The sequence below is a fragment of the Globicephala melas genome, chromosome 15 (genome assembly GCF_963455315.2).
Source record: "Globicephala melas chromosome 15, mGloMel1.2, whole genome shotgun sequence".
NCBI classification, from domain to species: Eukaryota; Metazoa; Chordata; class Mammalia; order Artiodactyla; family Delphinidae; genus Globicephala; species Globicephala melas.
Genome location: NC_083328.1, coordinates 36,517,376 through 36,533,713, shown reverse-complemented (window position 1 = coordinate 36,533,713; position 16,338 = coordinate 36,517,376). Strand labels below are relative to the sequence as shown.

Below are 16,338 nucleotides of genomic sequence, written 5' to 3'. Positions count from 1 at the left end.
AGGGGATTTTACAGGGTGTGTACACCAAGGACTGGAGATGTTCAGGGCCATCTCAGAATTCTGCCTACCATGCCTGTCCACCAAGGACCAGCCCTGAGGGGCTGCTTCCTCTCCCCGCTCTGAGCTAGCATCCACTTGAACCACTCACACCACAACACCAGCGATGAGGGCCTGAGCCTCGGGCAGACGAATCTGGGTGTGTGTGCTCTGCCACCTCCTGATAACTCATATCCCTTCTCAGCCTCGGTTTACTCATCTGTAAAATGGGGGTAATGACACAGCTACCCGGTAAATAAAACAGCATTGATTGAGCATCTGCCTGATGCCAGCCCTGCACTAAGTACTTTCAATACATTCTTCTGTGCAAACCTCACAACCGCCAATTCCTGGTACAGAGTGAGTGCCCAGGAAATGCTAGAGGTCATTATTACACTGGCGTCTGCCTCCTTTCCTTCTTTCCCATTCTTTCTAATCCCCCAACTTCTGGGCTCTTTCTGAGCCCCCATGAGGCTGGGAGCTCCCTAGGGATAAAGGGAATCCCGGATTTGTTTCTCCTCCTTCCTCCAGGCCTTTCCTGGGATTCTGTGCCCCAGAGATGCTCTCTCTTAGCCTGCGGGCGTCTCCCCACTTCACACCTGACAGGACCAGCCAGTGATGAAGGCATTAAACACCCCTGTGCCCCCCACTCCCCACCAGAGTCCAGACAGTGAGACCAGGGGTCAGACAGTTTCTGGATGCTTCTCCCCCCAAAATCGGTGTGGTTGGCGGAGGGGTCCACCTGCTCCACAGCCGCTCCCTCTTCCTTCTCCTCACGTGGGAGACAAGCTTCCCTGCGGCGGTCAGAGCATTCTTCATCTCCAGATTTGCTCTCCATCAGGTATTCCATCCTCCCTCATGGCAGGTGGAAGGGAGTGATAGGATCTGACCTGCGGGTGGCTGCGGGTCGGTCAGCTCTTCCCCCCGCGCTCGGGGCAGCTCAGAAGGCCTGAGAGTGAGACTCAGGAGAACGAGATCTCTGATTGTTCTCCACTGCCTGACTGCGGGCCCCGCTCTCCCCTCAGTCAGAACCCTCGTGTATGAAATCCTCCTGGCAACAGTTTTGCATTAACTGTCTTGGTTGATTGGCTGTTTTGGTACAGCTCTTCCAGAAAAAAGCACAGACAATGTGGCTCAGATTAAGCAGTATAAAGGGAATTCCTCAGCCTCAAAGCCCGGAGCTTGGCTCTGAGCAGGAGGAGGGTCCCCAGCCTCTTGTCTGATGTCCCTGGCAACTTGGGCAGTTCCCATGCTGGTGGTCAAGTTAGAGAAGTCTCATCGTTTCTGAAAGGTGGGGCCGAACGTCTCAGGGCAGCAGGCTCTCGGGCAGCGACATCGCCCAAGGTCGGTGGTCTGCAGTACTTACTTGCCTGGAGGGTATCCTTGGCTTTCATGGGCCACCGTCCATCACGTCTGCCTGGGAACCACCATGGACATTGGCCTCAGTGAGCCAGGCCTTCAGGGCATTCCCGGCCAGGCCCTACCCTCAGCTGTCAGGATATACAGCCCTGGCGCCCTTGTCCATAGGGTGGGTCCCTGCCTCCAGACCCCAGCACACCGGCCGGCCTCCAGGGAGAGGCCTAGGCCAGCATGCCCACCTTCAACCCCACCCAGGGTTTTGAGCAAATCTCTTCTCCCCAGGCCAGCTTGCCTGGCACAGACTGTGTTCCCAGACACACCACCCTTGCCCTGGCAGCAGACCAAAAGCCTCCAAGGGGAGCAGGGTGGGGTGGGGTGGGATGGGCCATGAGAGGCTGCTGTACCCGGCCAGTGGACACTGTGTCTCAGACACATGCCCAGCCCAAGGCCCCAGCAGCCCAGGACCCAGAATGTCCCAGAGCACAGTTTATGTCAAAGACAAAACCCCAGTATGATGTGACTTCCCTGGCGGTCCAGTGGATAAGACTCCGCTCTTCCAGCTTCCACTGCAGGGGGCGTGGGTTTGATCCCTGGCTGGGGAACTAAGACCCCACATGCCGCACAGCCAAAAAAAAAAAAACAAAACAGTATGAGGGCTGTGGTCCAGGGTTTAGCAAGGGGCCAGGGCTGCAAAGGAACAGCTCTGGCACAAAGGACACAGGGCTGGTGTTCTGACTGTGTTTTCTTAGATTCTGTGCTTATCTATTTCACATCATTAATCTCAGGGCCAACCTACCAGCCACAGCTGTTTACATCTGCCTTGGCTCCAGAGCCCAAACCCCCCACCTCATCCAGCCCCCCACCACCACACCAATATTGCCCCACCTAAGTCACCCAAGCCAGGGACCAGACAAAGACAGACAGCCCCTATGCTGGAACTATTCAAACTAACCCATCTTAGGCTGTCCACCCTGCCCTGCCTTTCCCTCGAAAGCCCTTGGAAGCCCCAGCAAAGGCTCTGGTCTCAGCTTCTCTGGCTTCTTTCTGCCTCCTGGCCAAAACTGGTGCTTCCCCATGTGGCCCTGCATGGCGTGGCATGCCCCTTCTCTTCAGAAATGTAAGTAATAAAAATATTCTTTTATGGGACTTCCCTGGAGGTCCAGTGGTTAAGACTCTGCATTTCCACTGCAGTGGTCACAAGTTTGATCCCTGGTCAGGAAACTAAAGATACTCTATGCCAGTGTGGCGCAGCCAAAAAAAATAAAAATAAAAGTTCTTTTAATGGCATTGGCCTCTCTGTGTCGTCACTCAGTCACCTCCATAAATTAAAATCCCAAGGGCATATTTTGAGACAGTTCGCTCACAGTCTGGATCTCTGGACATAATTGCAGGTCCTGGATGTTCACAACCAGGCAAAAGTCATAAGAAAGAATAATCTGTAGGCAGTTTCTGGAGCAGTCAAAGTTGGGGAGAAACCTCTTACCTTCAGAAACACCAAGGACCCCGGAGTTCCAGTGGTTCCTGAGACTCTAGGGAACCGCACGTGCCCATGAGGCCCAGACGCACCACCTCCAGTGTGTTAGGCCAGGGGTGGTGGGGGCTGCTTCTCCACCCAACACCAGCCCTCTCATCCCCAGTTCTCGCACAAGAAGCCCCAAGACCCTCTTCCCAGAACCTGGAAACCCTCCACCTGACAGCCTTGCTCAGAGCCCACTCTTCCAGGTGGCCCTGGACCCACAAGTCCTTCGGTGGTCCCCTGAGCCCACAGAGCAATTAAACAACCTGGTGTGTGGTTTTCAATCCACCTCCTGTGATACTGGGTTGGTGTGAGTCCATCCCCTGAACTGGATTCTCCACCAGTGAGGCCTGCACATGGTGGCCCCTCAGTGGCACTGTTCCCCAGGTTCAGGCCCAAGGAGCCTAAGTCCCATTTCTCCCTCTCCCCACAGGGGCTGTGTGACCCAAGTGGTCTCGTTCACCTCTGAGATGTCAGGACCCTCCCTACATCTTGGATGGGGGCAGAGCAGACAGGAGGGACGGGAGGGTGACAGTGGGCAATCTGGCCAGCACTCCCCTCTGGCCAGTCCCAGCCTGGGCCAGAGTGGTCAGATTTGCCCAAGGAAGTCCTTTAGGACCCAACCCTGTCAATCTTGGGGGATCCTTGGTGGGTACGTGTCCCATTCCTTGTTGCTAGCAAGGCCAGAGCCCGGCCAGGGCACAAAGCGTTGCCCTGTTCTATGTCTTTCTTTAAGATAACATAGTCATTTCTTTCTCTCTGATGTAAAAGTCTCCACTTCTGGCCGAGATAGAGTAACAGGGGCTGGATTTACCCTTCTGCCTGAAACAAGTGAAAAACAGGACAAAACCTACAAAACTGTGGTTTTCAGACATTGGACAGCGGGCAGCACAGGACAGTGTTGCTGAGAGACAGGAAACAAGGAGGTGAGTCTCACAGTCACCCCCTGGGGCAGGGAGGGTAACCGAGGCAGCCAGGCAACTCCCCAGGAAGAAGAGCCAGACTGAGCCTGCAGGAGACCAGGAGGCTAGAATCTGCAGGAGAAGAGAAAGCCACAAACAGAGCGAGCCCAGAGACCTGTGGAGGGCCCCCCCCAACGTCGGCTGAGGGCTGAGGGGCACAGGTATGGGACACGTGGCTGGGAACAGGGCATGCTCCCAACAGCAGAGCCAGCTCTGTGCGAAAGTTTCCCTTCAGCCCTCTTGTGGAAGAAGGCTCACTTTCCACCCCTGAACCGTGTCTCACTTAACTTCCACCCTGTTCCGTCTGTGGTCTGCATTCCCTAATGATTCCTTTATTTCCTTGGAAAACTAAGAAATATCTCCCACAACCTTCTCTCTCTGGCCCATCCCTGTACTGCTGAGTTTTCTATCAAGTCCTTTTTTAAAAAAATGGAGGTGAAATTCACATAACAAAATAAACGGTTTTACAGTGGACGGTTCAGCGGCTTTTCATACATTCACAGGGTTGTGCAGCCACCACCTCTACCTGGTTCCACAACATTTCCATCCCCCAAAAGAGAACCCTGTGCTCATTAAGTGCTCACCCCCAGCACCCCTGACCCCGAGCCCTTGGAAACCACTGATCTGTCTCTATGGATTTGCTATTCTGGAAAGTTTGCATACATGGAATCATACAACATGTGACCTTTTGTGTCTGTCTTCTTTCAATCAGCGTTTTTTTCAAGGTGCTAATGTTATAATGTATCACTACTTCATCCCTTTTTATGGCTGAATAGTATTCCATTGTATGGATGGACCAGAGTCTGCTTTTTCCTTCACTCATTGACAAACACAAGTTGATTCCACCCTTTGCCTCTTGAGAATACTGCTGCCATTAGCAGTGATGTACAAATTTTTATTTGCACACTTGTTTTTAATACTTCTGGGTGTATACACGGAGGGCTTGTTTTATAGTCACAGTTTTCTTAACCAGCCCTCCATCACCTGACCTCTGCCTGTCTGCCTCCCAACTCGAGGCACCTGCTGCACCCTCCCCCTGTGCTTTTCCTGTTACTTTGGAAGGTGATCCCTCTCCTCAGGGAGCATAAGGTGGACATGCAGGAAAGAGAGAAAAAGCGAGTTCAGAACTGGAGAGCCCCAGGGAGGAGCACAAAGAGCTCCAGGCCACCGGAGTGGGGGCTTCCTGCAGGAGAGGGAGGCCCTGGCTATGGCCATGCCTGGGACCAATGGTTCCCAGTGGCCCAAAGGGTGTCCCCAGGGGAAAAGTGGATGAAAAGGATTCTTTGGGTCCCAAGGCCACCCCTGACTCACTCCCCATCCCCCCTCCCTCCCCATCTTTCCACCTCATTCCCCACCTCCTACCCCCAACCCTCCCACCTTCAACCTACTCCCCACTCCCTACCCCTATGGACCCCCCCATCCCCCACCTGGCCTTTGATTCCAAGGAGGGAGTCCTCAGGAGTCAGCACTTGCCAATTTAAGAGGAAACTTCTAGAAAGAGAGAGTCCCACAAAAATGAGCCACAGGGCTCATGGTGTGAGCAAATCCCCAGGGCCCCACTGCACAGCTCCCGGGGCACAGATGGAATCCAGAGTCCCAATGGCTGCCGTGGCCACCAGAGGAAAGCATGGAGGTCTGCACGCTGTCCCTGGCTGTCCTGGAGGCGGTGCAGAGGAACCTGTTCAGTCACCACAGTCCAGCAGCTGCTTGATGGGAACAAGGGACCCCGGTGTGCTGGTGAGTTGGGGGGGGCGTGGCTCAGGCCTAGGAAGCCAGGAAAGAGGTGGGGAGCTCCCAAGAGATTCAGCTCATTGGAAGGCGAAGCTGGCTTTCCCTCCACGCATCACTCAAGCCCTCTCACTGTGGCCTGGCACCCTCCTGGGAACAGGACAGTCTAAATCTGTGAAGGGTCTCTGGATCTGGCTGGAGGGACAGGTCCCAGATGTGTCCACCCTGGGCCTCACAGGGACCAGCCATGGGGACCAGGAGGATCAGGTCTTTCCCCAAAGCACCCCTTATCCTGGGACAAAGCGGGTTCACTGGTGCTGCCCGAGGGTTCCCCCAAGATCCAGACTTCACTCCAGAGCCCATCTCCCTTCCCACACCTGGCCCTGCCCTGCAGCCACTCTTGGGAGCCTGAAAGGGGAGCAAGCAGGGTCAGTCTGCCAGGCCCTTCCAGCCCTGCCTGCTCTGACCACAGGAAGGCTGGCCCAGCCCTGGGAAGAGGGGCCGCCACTGAGGACAGGATTCAGCAGGTCGGTGGCCACAGCTGTGTTCTGAGAATCCCCAGGCTGGTGGGGCCTCCCCCGGGGGAGGGAAGGAGCCAGGCTCCGTGAATGGCAGGAGGAGGACGATCAAGCTACCGGGACTTTCTGGGGCTCCTCCCCAATCTAGAATGAAGATGCACAATAGCAAAGTATCTTGGAGCCAGTGGGAAGGGTGGATCCGGGTCCGATGCCTCCCCTGTCTCCAGCCTGATACAGGGGCCACTCGGGCCCTCAGGGTCTGCTCAAGGTCTCCAGTGCCTGTGTGTGCAACGCTCAGAGTAGAGGACACTGTCCTCACCCTGCTGGACCCCAACCCATACCAACCATGGCTAGAAGGTCTGGAGCTGGGAAAGGACCCCCAGGTTAGAAGCAGCCACCTCCCCAGATGTCTGCAAGCCCCCTCCCAGACACCCAGGGCTGTGAAGAGTCCCCAGCCCCACCCACCCCATCCCAGTCTGTCTGCCCCTTCTCCACTGGGAGGAATAGGAAGAGGGTAATTGGATCAGCATTGCTCACTCCATCTGGAACATTCCACAATGGAAAACCGACTGAACAGCTGGAGAAGCAATTTAGGGATTTTAATTAAAGGCAGTGACTCTCCCATGGAGCCCCACCTCCAGGCACAGCCAGGAGGACCCCCACATCTGCCCTCAGTGTGTTCTGAGACCCAGCTGGGCACCTGGCGCTGGGCATTGGCTCTTAGGCCCAGTTTCCCCTGGGAGGGGGGGTGAACAGAACAAGCCAGTTCACTCTTTCTCCTCGCTGGTTCCAGAGTCTGCCTTCTGAGTTGAGCATGGCCCTCAAACCAGACAAACTAGTGCCCCCCGACCCCACAGCTCTACATCCAAGAAACTTCAGGAAGGGAGAAGTGGGTCATGGTGGCAGGCTCGGGAAAGGAACTCTAAGTCCCTCTAGGGAGGAAATGAGCCAGAGGGAGAGTATAGCTTCCGGTTCTAAGGCTGCCTCCCTCTCAATCTTCACCTTCTGCAGGGAAAGGCATTCCCGGCAGAGGGAACTGCATATGCAAAGGCTATGAAGTAAGAAAGACCATGGCAGGTGGAAGGAGCTGATGGGGCAGAAGCTTAGAAGCGAGAGGAGCACACAGGCTAGGGGGCGGAGGGGGGGGCATGCCTCAGAGGGCCTGAACAGCTGCAGTCAGACATCTGGTCTTCATTCTAGAAGCAAAGGGGGTGGGGGAGAAGGTTGGAGTGTTTTGTTTTGTTTTGTTTTCAAAGAATGAATAAATTGCCTTCTTCATTTTTAAAAAAATAAATTTATTTATTTATTTTTGGCTGCATTGGGTCTTCGTTGCTGCGTGTGGGCTTTCTCTAGTTGCGGTGAGCAGGGGCTACTCTTAGCTGCGGTGCGAGAGCTTCTCGTTGCAGTGGCTTCTCTTTGTTGCAGAGCACGGGCTCTAGGCGTGCGGGCTTCAGTAGTTGTGGTTCGCGGGCTCTACAGCGCAGGCTCAGTAGTTGTGGCGCATGGGCTTAGTTGCTCTACGGCATGTGGGATCTTCCCAGCCCAGGGCTCTAACCCGTGTCCCCTGCACTGGCAGGCAGATTCCTAACAACTGTGCCACCAGGGAAGCCCCATTGGAGTGTTTTAAAATAATGGGGACTGGTTTACTCTGAAGACACCCCTGTGGCTGCCGTGTGTGCAGCGAGCTCATCGCCAGAGAACAAAAGAGGTGACCTGAAGCCATCCGCTCATGAGATGGTGAAAGTTTGGACACGGTTATGTCCGGGAAGAAGAAGAAACACGTAGGGACCAGGCTGAGAACAAGGCCAGAGATCAGGGGCTGTCCTGCCTCCCCTCCTGTCCCTGCCATCCAGGACAGGCTGCCATTCCATCCCTAAGTGTGTCCCCGGTCCAGGGAGTGGGGACAGAGCTGCCAAGGCCAGTGCTCGCCACCCAGCGGGATTCCGAAGCGGAGCATGACCCCTCCTCACCATCGTTACTGCAGATTGTGCCAGCCTTCCCCCACACCCACATCAGAGGTCCGCAGCAGGGAGGAGGCTGTGGGTACGTCTCCTCGACATCTGCCCACATCTGCCACCACATTCCCACCAGCCCTGCCCCTGGCCTGGCCCATCTGATACAGACCTAAGGCCTGGGGAGCAGGGGTCACAGCCAGGTCCTGCAAGGGCCCAGGGCATGCCAGGCCTGGGCCTAAGGGGCCCTGGAGGTCATTGTCAGGGCATCTGGTGGGCATCTGGCAGACAGCACTGTGGCCAGGAGCAGGTGACAGTCATTACTGAGAGGCCCTGCATTTCTGGGGGGAGATGGATGGACAGGGCACCCCAGCCTGCCTGAGTCTGGCCTAACTTGGTTAAGAGCTGAGCTGGCAGCTGGGCTGCAGCTGGGTGTTCATTCTTGCCCATCCCCAGGGGAGGAAGCTGAATAAACACCACAAAAGTGGGGCATGGAGGGCCTGGGGGAGTGGGCGTGCCCTGCAGTCTGGTGGGTGGGGCCTGTGGTGGGCAGTGCCTGGGTAGGTGACGCATGGTTGTGCAGGGAGCTCCTTGGAGGCTGTTAGAAGAAACACGCTGGGACTTCCCTAGTGGTGCAGTGGATAAGAATCCACCTGCCAATGCAGGGGACACAGGTTCGATCCCTGGGCCAGGAAGATCCCACATGCTGCGGAGCAACTAAGCCCATGTGCCACAACTACTGAGCCTGTGCTGTAGAGCCCATGAGCCACAACTACTGACCATTCGTGCCTAGAGCCTGTGCTCCACAACAAGAGAAGCCACCACAATGAGAAGGCCATGCACCGCAACGAAGAGTAGCCCCCGCTTGATGCAACTTGAGAAAGCCCGCACGCGACAACGAAGACCCAACTCAGTCAAATAATTAACTAATTAATTAATTAAAAAAAAAAAAAGAAACATCCTGCACACGGGAGTCACCTCATACCCACTGTCCAGAGATTCCACCAGGTTTCCAGGAGGGAGTGTTCAGTGGGCACAGGTACACAGAATTAGCTGAGGTCACGGGTGCAGCCTGAAGAACCGGACAGACACAGCTTTAATCCTGCCCCACCACTCAAGCAACCTGGGCCCTCAGTTTCCCCATTTGGAATATGGGACAACCCAGCTTGGCATCCCAGGGCTGAGAAGAGAGCCTGAGGGTGGTCTCCAGAGTCACCAGGGCTGAGCTGTATGTCACTGAGCAGGCCCCAAACCTCTCTGAGCCTAAGTTGCTCACTTGTGACAGGTGGCCAAGTTCACTGCCCACCTCGAGGGATAGACAAGGATTGGGTTTTTAACCACTCCCAGCATGAACAGTGCCCAGTAATGTTAGCTGGTAGGATTATCATCCCCGCAGGAGGTGGCACCTCCAACCCCACCCTCCAACCCTCAAGGGCACGTAGAAGAACACAGAGCCAAACTTTATTTTGTAAATATTTCTCTCTGCCCAGCCCTGTGTACAGGGCCTGCTCCGGCTGGGTGACAGGCATAAATTAAGGTCACTGAGCGTCCCCAGGCAGGGCGTGGGTTCCCCAGCCCCATTAGTCCCAGCCGAAGTCCTGGCCGGTCATTTGGTAGAACTTGCGATTAAAGGGTCGGTAGAAGGCCCGCAGGCGCTGGACCATGGCCTCAGGCACACGCGGGTGGGGCCGGCCCTTGGACTTGCCCAGGCAGCGGGGACGGCCGCTGCCCTGGGCCTTCTTGAGGCAGGGGAAGCCCTTGGTGGCGTTGAAGTAGAAGTGCTTGTCTGTGACGACCCGCTTGAGACCCAAGAAGTCCTGCACGTGGCCCAGCTCCCCAGCTGGGTCACTGACCAGGCGCTCGCCACTAACAAAGAGGAAGCGGGACAGCGGGAAGTAACGCAGCCAGTTGTCCAGGTGCTGGGCGTACAGGCCGATGCGCACGGCACTCCAGGCCGTGTCCACGGGGCCCAGGCCTCGGCGGAAGGCCAGGGTGCCGAAGCTGGGCAGGCCCGGTGTCTTGGAGAGCATCTGCGCATAGTCAGAGATGGCCCGGGTCACGGGGTTCCGCACAACCACGATTAGCTTCGTGGCCGGGGACATGCCGTGGATGCGGCGTGGGGCCTCCCGGGTCACAAAATAGCTGGGGGTCTTCTCCATGGTGATCTGCCCATCCAGGGTGCGGGGCATCAGGCTCCTGTGGGGAGGTGGGTGGAGAGGGGGGCATGAGCAGGTGCTGGTCCTCCTCCAGTCCTCCCATGCTAGACCAGCCCCCAGGGGCCCGAGACTAACCTCCCCTTCCTCCAGGGAAGCCCCATACCTACAAGACAGGCGAGCCTCCCCATTTCCCCTTCCCCACCAGGCCCACCCATCCTAAGTGTCTGGGTGGGCAGCCTGGGGTGTGGGCCATGAGGGCGCCCAGCCTCAGCACAGGCTCACAGTAGGGGCCCATCCTCCAAGGCTATCCACACCCCTCCCAGAGCTTGACTGCACCCCAACCTTGACACTGCTGTGCCTCTCACCCCAGACCCAGCACTCCCCAGACTTGCCACCCACAAGGCTCCACCCACCATCCCCACCCCCACAGGCCCCTGCACTGTAATTACCCCAGTCACACTTTCATTAAGTGGCTGACGGTGTCCCCTGAATTAGGCCATTAGTTACTGACAAGTGTCCCCCAAAATGGGCAGCTGCCCTTCCTATCCCTCCCCTGCATGGCGTCTCCTGCCTTTGGTGGCAGCCCTGCTAATTCTCCCCGACCTGGGCCCCCCAGAATGCTGAAAGCCACAGCGCAGCCCAGGACACTGGAGAGGTCATTGAGGCAGCCTGAGGATCTGTCTCAAGACCCCAGCTGCCTGGGTTGCCCAGACCCGGCTTGGAACCCATGGTGCAAGGCTGCAGCTGCAGCATTTCCGAGCAATCCTCTCATTCTGACCAGGGGTGGGGGTTGGGGGGTGGAGGAACCTTGGAACCATCCCAAGGTTCCGGGGGAGTCGGCTGGTGACAGACCCCTGACAACCCCAAATCTGGGGAAGCCCATCCTAGCACTCCACCCAGGCAGTCCAGGGACCCTGGGTAGCATCCTGAGGCCACCCTGCCAGCCAGGTAGAACAGGGTGGGGAGGGGCAGGGTGCAGCAGCAGGGCCAGCTGAGCAAACAGCTCCAAGGGAGGGCTGGGAACTAGGTCAACAGAGGCAGAGGCTATCAGGCTCTGTGCTAGGGACGGGGTGGGGGGTGTCTCTGTCCCCCATCTCTGAAGGAGCTGCCCCCAATCCCACTGACAGCCCTCAGGACTGGCCCCAGCCAGGAGGGTGACACACAGGACAAAATTCAGGTTTCATCCAGCCTAATGACCCCCAGACACGAGCTTCTGAGAGACGGTCTCCTCTTCCTGCTCAGGCCAGGTGGACACCCAGGTGTACAGGCACACGAGTTGGCGTGCTCAGCTTGGAGGGTGCTGATGTCGGGACTGGAGAACGTGCACACATGAGTCCCAGGCATGCCGCCGGCTCCCCTGACACCACCCTCTTGGCTCGGGGGAGTGGGGTGGGCTGCAGGGTCTGCCGGCTGTGGGAGCTGCCCCTCCCCTCAAACTAAGGCCCTGGGCAGAGCTGGTCTACAGAAGTCATGGGAGACAATTCTGCTCCCGCCATGTCCCAGGAGTGATCTGGGACTCCTTCCACCCCACTCACTGCCCCACTTGAGGCTCAGAGATGGAGCAGGAAGTGTTGGGATGGATGCTGGCTGCAGCTGCTGGGAGGCGGTGTTGGCTTGGCTTCTGCTCCCAGGAATCCAGGTGGGAATTGCACCCAGCCCTCCCTGTGAATAAGTTCAAAGAGAACTTGGGTGGGAACAAGGCCAAGGGCTGAGGTTCAGGACTGCAGCCTGGGGTAGCCAGCTCAGGGAACCCCCCTTCCCACAAGAGGGAGGACAAAAGAAGGCGGATCTCCCCGCACTGGACCTCGATGCTGAGACCCACAGACATAAGCCAGTGCCGACAGACGTCATCAGAAGTCACCGCCCTCCCTTCATCACCCTCCTGAGGGAGGGAACCAGCCCTGACTGCTCTGGGACCCTCCTCACCGACCTCTGACACCCCCTTCCCATCCCTTTCCTCCCCCAGGTGCCCAGTGACCCCAGGAGCACCCTCTTTCCTTCTCCAGGCTGGGCTCACCTGGTTCTGAGTATCCCCACCCCTTCCCGCCTGCCTGGGGGGAGGGGCTGCAAGGAAGCGGACAAAAATTAGAGGGACCTTAGCACCCACTGCTATTTTCTCTCCAAGGAAGTCAGAGGAGAGGAAGTCAGGGAGGTGCCCACAGCCCCACCGTGGAAGGGGGATGGGAACGGGGATGGGGGAGGCTGACTTTCCAGGCCCATTCTTGCCACAAACCAGCTTTGAGATCTGAGATCTTTGGGATCAATTACTCAACCTCCCCAGGCCTCAGAAGCCTGTCCCCAGCCAGCCAGGCACAGAGGAGCGGGGGATGGGGGCTTCTTGGGGGTGGGAGAGACTGGGGAGAGGATGAGAGGACCAGGACTCTGACCCCCACACGGCAAACATCTGACAAGTTGCTCTGTGGACACTCCCTCCCTGCTCATCTGGTCTGCATTTCCCTGCGGCTTCCATCCAGCCCCAGGCAACTCTCCCTCCTCTGTCTCAGCCCCACCCCCACCCCCCTATCCTGCACCTCGCCTGGGCCTCATCCAGCGGGGCCTGGGACTCAGCAGAAACCAGCTATGGTTCCTGTCTGGAACAACACGGTACCAGGAGCCAAGGGGGTGGCCCTACCTGTATCCCTCCTGGTCTCTGTGCTTTTCCAAAATACTAAGGTCAAAGTACAGCCCCCACCTGCCCCCAGACAGGGCGCCCCCTTCTGAACTGAGACCTGGGGGTGTTTGTCTGTGTGACCCCAGCACCTGCCAAACAGAAGGTGCTCAATGAGTCAGTGACTAGATGAACAAATGCTGTGTGAGCTTGGGGACACTTGGGGGTCACGGTCCCCAAGAAGGAGGATCCTCAAGAGCCTGAGGGATGAGCTGAGGCCCAGGGAGGGGGACTGGTTTGGCCAAGGTCAACTTTGAGCAGCCCAGCACCCCTGCCAAGGCCAAGGAAAGGGCCAGAGTCACTGCCTGGTCACAGCCCAGTGGGAACAGGTGTCCCAGAAAGTCAACTGGGGGCACTGGCCACTGCTCCTCTTCTCACCGTCCCACACCCCCACCAAGAACAGGCTCTGGAGGCTGGGCCCAGAGTCCTGAGAGCAGACAAGGCCACCAGACCCTCCCTGCCCGGGGGCTGGGCATCCTCTTTGCAGCTGGGGAAACAGGCAGGGGTGGGCATTTTCAGAGGTTCACTGCACACTCACGGCTGGTTGGAAGGACAGTCAGGTTCAGAGGCACAGGTGCCTGTGAGCAACACCATGCCCACGTGCACACACATCAGCGCACAGCCTCGTCCCTTGGAAGGCACGTGGACACACGCACTCCAGAAGCTCAGCCCTGCACCAGCCAGTGAAGGGTCAGCACTAGCCAGCCCCGAGGGACAGCTCCAGATTAAAGGGGCGGAAGCCACGGACCTGACCCTCTGCCTCCTCTGCAGCACCCCTCCCCCCAGTGTGGTGGCTGGGCCGAGGAAGGAGAAAGTCTCCTCTACCAGACTTAAACAGGCTGCTGAATCATCCCACTCCCATCTCCGGCCTCAGGGACACCAATGTCCCAAGAGCCCCTCCCCTGTGCTGAGGATCTGACCCCGAACCTGGGTCCAGCTGGCTTCCTCTGAGGCCCCTCAGGCTCCCCAGACCAGTCCCCCAGAGCTGAAGCATGTGCCCAGGGAGGGCCTGGATAGGCTCTCAGGATCCCTGGCTGTTTGGGAGCCTTTTTAGGTCTAAACCCAATTCTAGACTCTCCTGCAGCCCCTCATTAGCCCAGCTTATGGGGTCAGTAGTGAGCTCTGAAATTTGTACTATGGTTAACAGTGTGTCCTTCCCCTTCTCCATCCTCCTCCTTTCCCCCTCCTCTTCTTCCTCTGCACAGAAGTGAGGAATTAGGGATGCTTTCAGATGCTGAAGCACTGTCAGAGTGGGGTAGTGGTTTCTCCCTGAGTGTTGAGAATGCAGGGATTCAGACAGTCAGGTCCAGGGATGGACTCACCTCCCCCGTCACCACACAACTTCCATAGACCTCTGACAGCAGCAACCCTTCAGAGTTCATGAGCCAGAACCCCCTGTTCTCATTGGGAACCCTCCAAACCCATAAGTAATTCTGATGCAAAAAAGCAAAGATAACAAGGGTGGGGGCAGGGTGGAATCTGGGTACAGAAAAACTGGTAAACCTGGAGGTAAAAAGTCTCAGTCCTGCCACCCCCAACTCACCACTAATTCACCAGGTGACCTTGGGCAGGGTCTTCTCTGGCCCTTAGGGGCTTGGCCCAAGCTTGGGGATGAGGCTGGTGCTGTGGGGAGTGGGGTGACTCACCCTCCATCTGTAAGCTCTCATTTCCCCGAAGGAAGGGATAGAGCGCTGAGGCAGGCTTGTGCCCGACTGACAGAGGCAGAGGGCTGGGCCTCACACTCAACCTTCGGTGCTAACCTCGGCAGGGAGGGGCGGGTGTTTGACCAGCCACCAGGACAGGTTACTTCAGCTGCAGCTGGGTGCTCCCCCACATTCCACCACACCCCCCAAGGCCATACTGGGTGGGAGTCAGGGCAGCTACAGAGCCCCATGACATGAGGCTGGGGTCCCAATTCCCATCCCTGGGCATTGACTCAAAGGCACCCTCCTCCTTTCTAAAGATCAGACTTTCTCCAGACACCCAGGACTATGGAGAAGGATTCCTCTCTCCAGGATCAGGGGTCTTAGGTGTGGGGAATGGGTTGACAGATACTTTCTAGGAGGCTGCAGGGAACCCGGAGACTCTTTCTTAAGGTAACTGACCAGAGTTCAGACACGTTCCCCTCAGTGATGCAGGGGAGAGGGCCAACTGAGCATGAAGCATTTCTAAAGCACCTCAGACCCCACAGGCTCCAAACTACTTCTCGCTGGAATCGCACTCTAGCCCCGAACCAGGGCTTTCCCTGGAGTTTTCAAAGTTTCTGGGAGTCCGTGGCCAGTGACCGACCCTCTTTTCCATAAAACCTGCTGCAGGAGGGCCGCGTCCTCCCGGCCAAGCCTCAGCCCCCACGCAGGCTGGTCTCAGCCCCTGAAGATGCCTGGAGTCCTCGCCCCGCGGGGTCCCCAGTGAGACCCCTGGGGCACACCACGCGGTTTCCCGGAAGGCACCCGCCAGGAAGCCGATGGGGCGGACGGGACGAGCGCTCACCGGTACCAGGCGAGGCCGCGCTCGTAGCACCTGTCGAAGAAGTGGGGCTCCGAGCCGAGCGCGCGGACGTCGGGGTGCAGCCGCAGAAACTCCAGCAGGGCGCGCGTGCCGCCCTTCTTCACGCCCACGATAAGCGCCTGCGGGAAGCGCCGGCGGCCCGAGCCACTGGCCACCGGCAGGCCGGACGTTCCGGGGCTGCGGGCTGCGCGGGACGGCTCGGCGGGCGCGGGGGCTGGCACGGGGATGCGGCCGGCCGGCGGGCAGCGTCCGGGGAGAGCGCAAAGGCAGTAGGCTCCGAGCACCAGAGCGGCGAACAGCAGAGGCGCACGGGGCGCCCGAAGCGTGGCCCCAGGCCCGCACCCGGCTCCCTGGCTGCCTCCTGCCCCGCCGCCCAGGCCGCCGCTACCTGCCATGGGGCCACACCGCTCCCAGGCCTGGGAGCGGGGGCTGCAGGAGGGCGCACATCCCCGCCCGCGCCGCGCTCAGTCCGCTTGCGCCCGGCTTCTGCTCTGCGCCCCACTGCCCAGTCTTCTGGGAGCCGGGAGGGACCAGTGCTAGGGCGGGCTGCCCCGCCCAGCCCAGAGGCCCCGCCCCGCTTGAACCACTGCTCCACCCGGGACTCGCCGGCACCTACGGGCGCCGCGGCGCGACTCCGAGCCTCAGTGACTAGCCGGACGCGCCCGCTCGGAGACCCCAGGCCCCAGCCCGCTCAGGATGCGGCGGCGGCAGATTGGGACGCAGGACGGTGACAGGACTGAGCTGCTGGCCAAAAGACCCGCTCTTAGAGGGCCGATCGCTGCCCCTCCCTGACGAGGGCAACGCGGCAGGTGCGCGGGAGGAACAAGCGGGCCAAGAAGTCGCGTGCACCTGGCCCTAGTGAGCAGAGGGGTTCCGGGAAGGTGGAGGGAAGTCTGCGGCGGGAATGGGGCGCATCTTGCTGATAGTTGGCTTGC

General features: G+C 58.4%; 1 protein-coding gene across 1 annotated transcript; it reads right to left on the bottom strand.

The window, feature by feature from the left end:
* Positions 1-9,001: 9,001 nt before the first annotated feature.
* Positions 9,002-16,027, bottom strand: HS3ST6 (heparan sulfate-glucosamine 3-sulfotransferase 6). The gene is made up of 2 exons (XM_030851831.2): positions 15,386-16,027; positions 9,002-10,267 (listed from the first exon to the last, which is right to left on the bottom strand). The coding sequence occupies exons 1-2, from the start codon at positions 15,796-15,798 to the stop codon at positions 9,652-9,654; spliced, it is 1,029 nt and encodes a 342-aa protein (XP_030707691.1). The 5' UTR covers positions 15,799-16,027; the 3' UTR covers positions 9,002-9,651.
* Between the last annotated feature and the right edge of the window lie 311 nt (positions 16,028-16,338).

Bases quoted from the DNA above. Each gene is read 5' to 3' on its own strand.
- HS3ST6 (XM_030851831.2), bottom strand. From the start codon at position 15,798: ATGGCAGGTAGCGGCGGCCTGGGCGGCGGGGCAGGAGGCAGCCAGGGA. The intron at 10,268-15,385 runs GTGAGCGCTCGT...ACCTCCCCACAG, and splicing joins CGCGGCCTCGCCTGGTACCG to GAGCCTGATGCCCCGCACCC.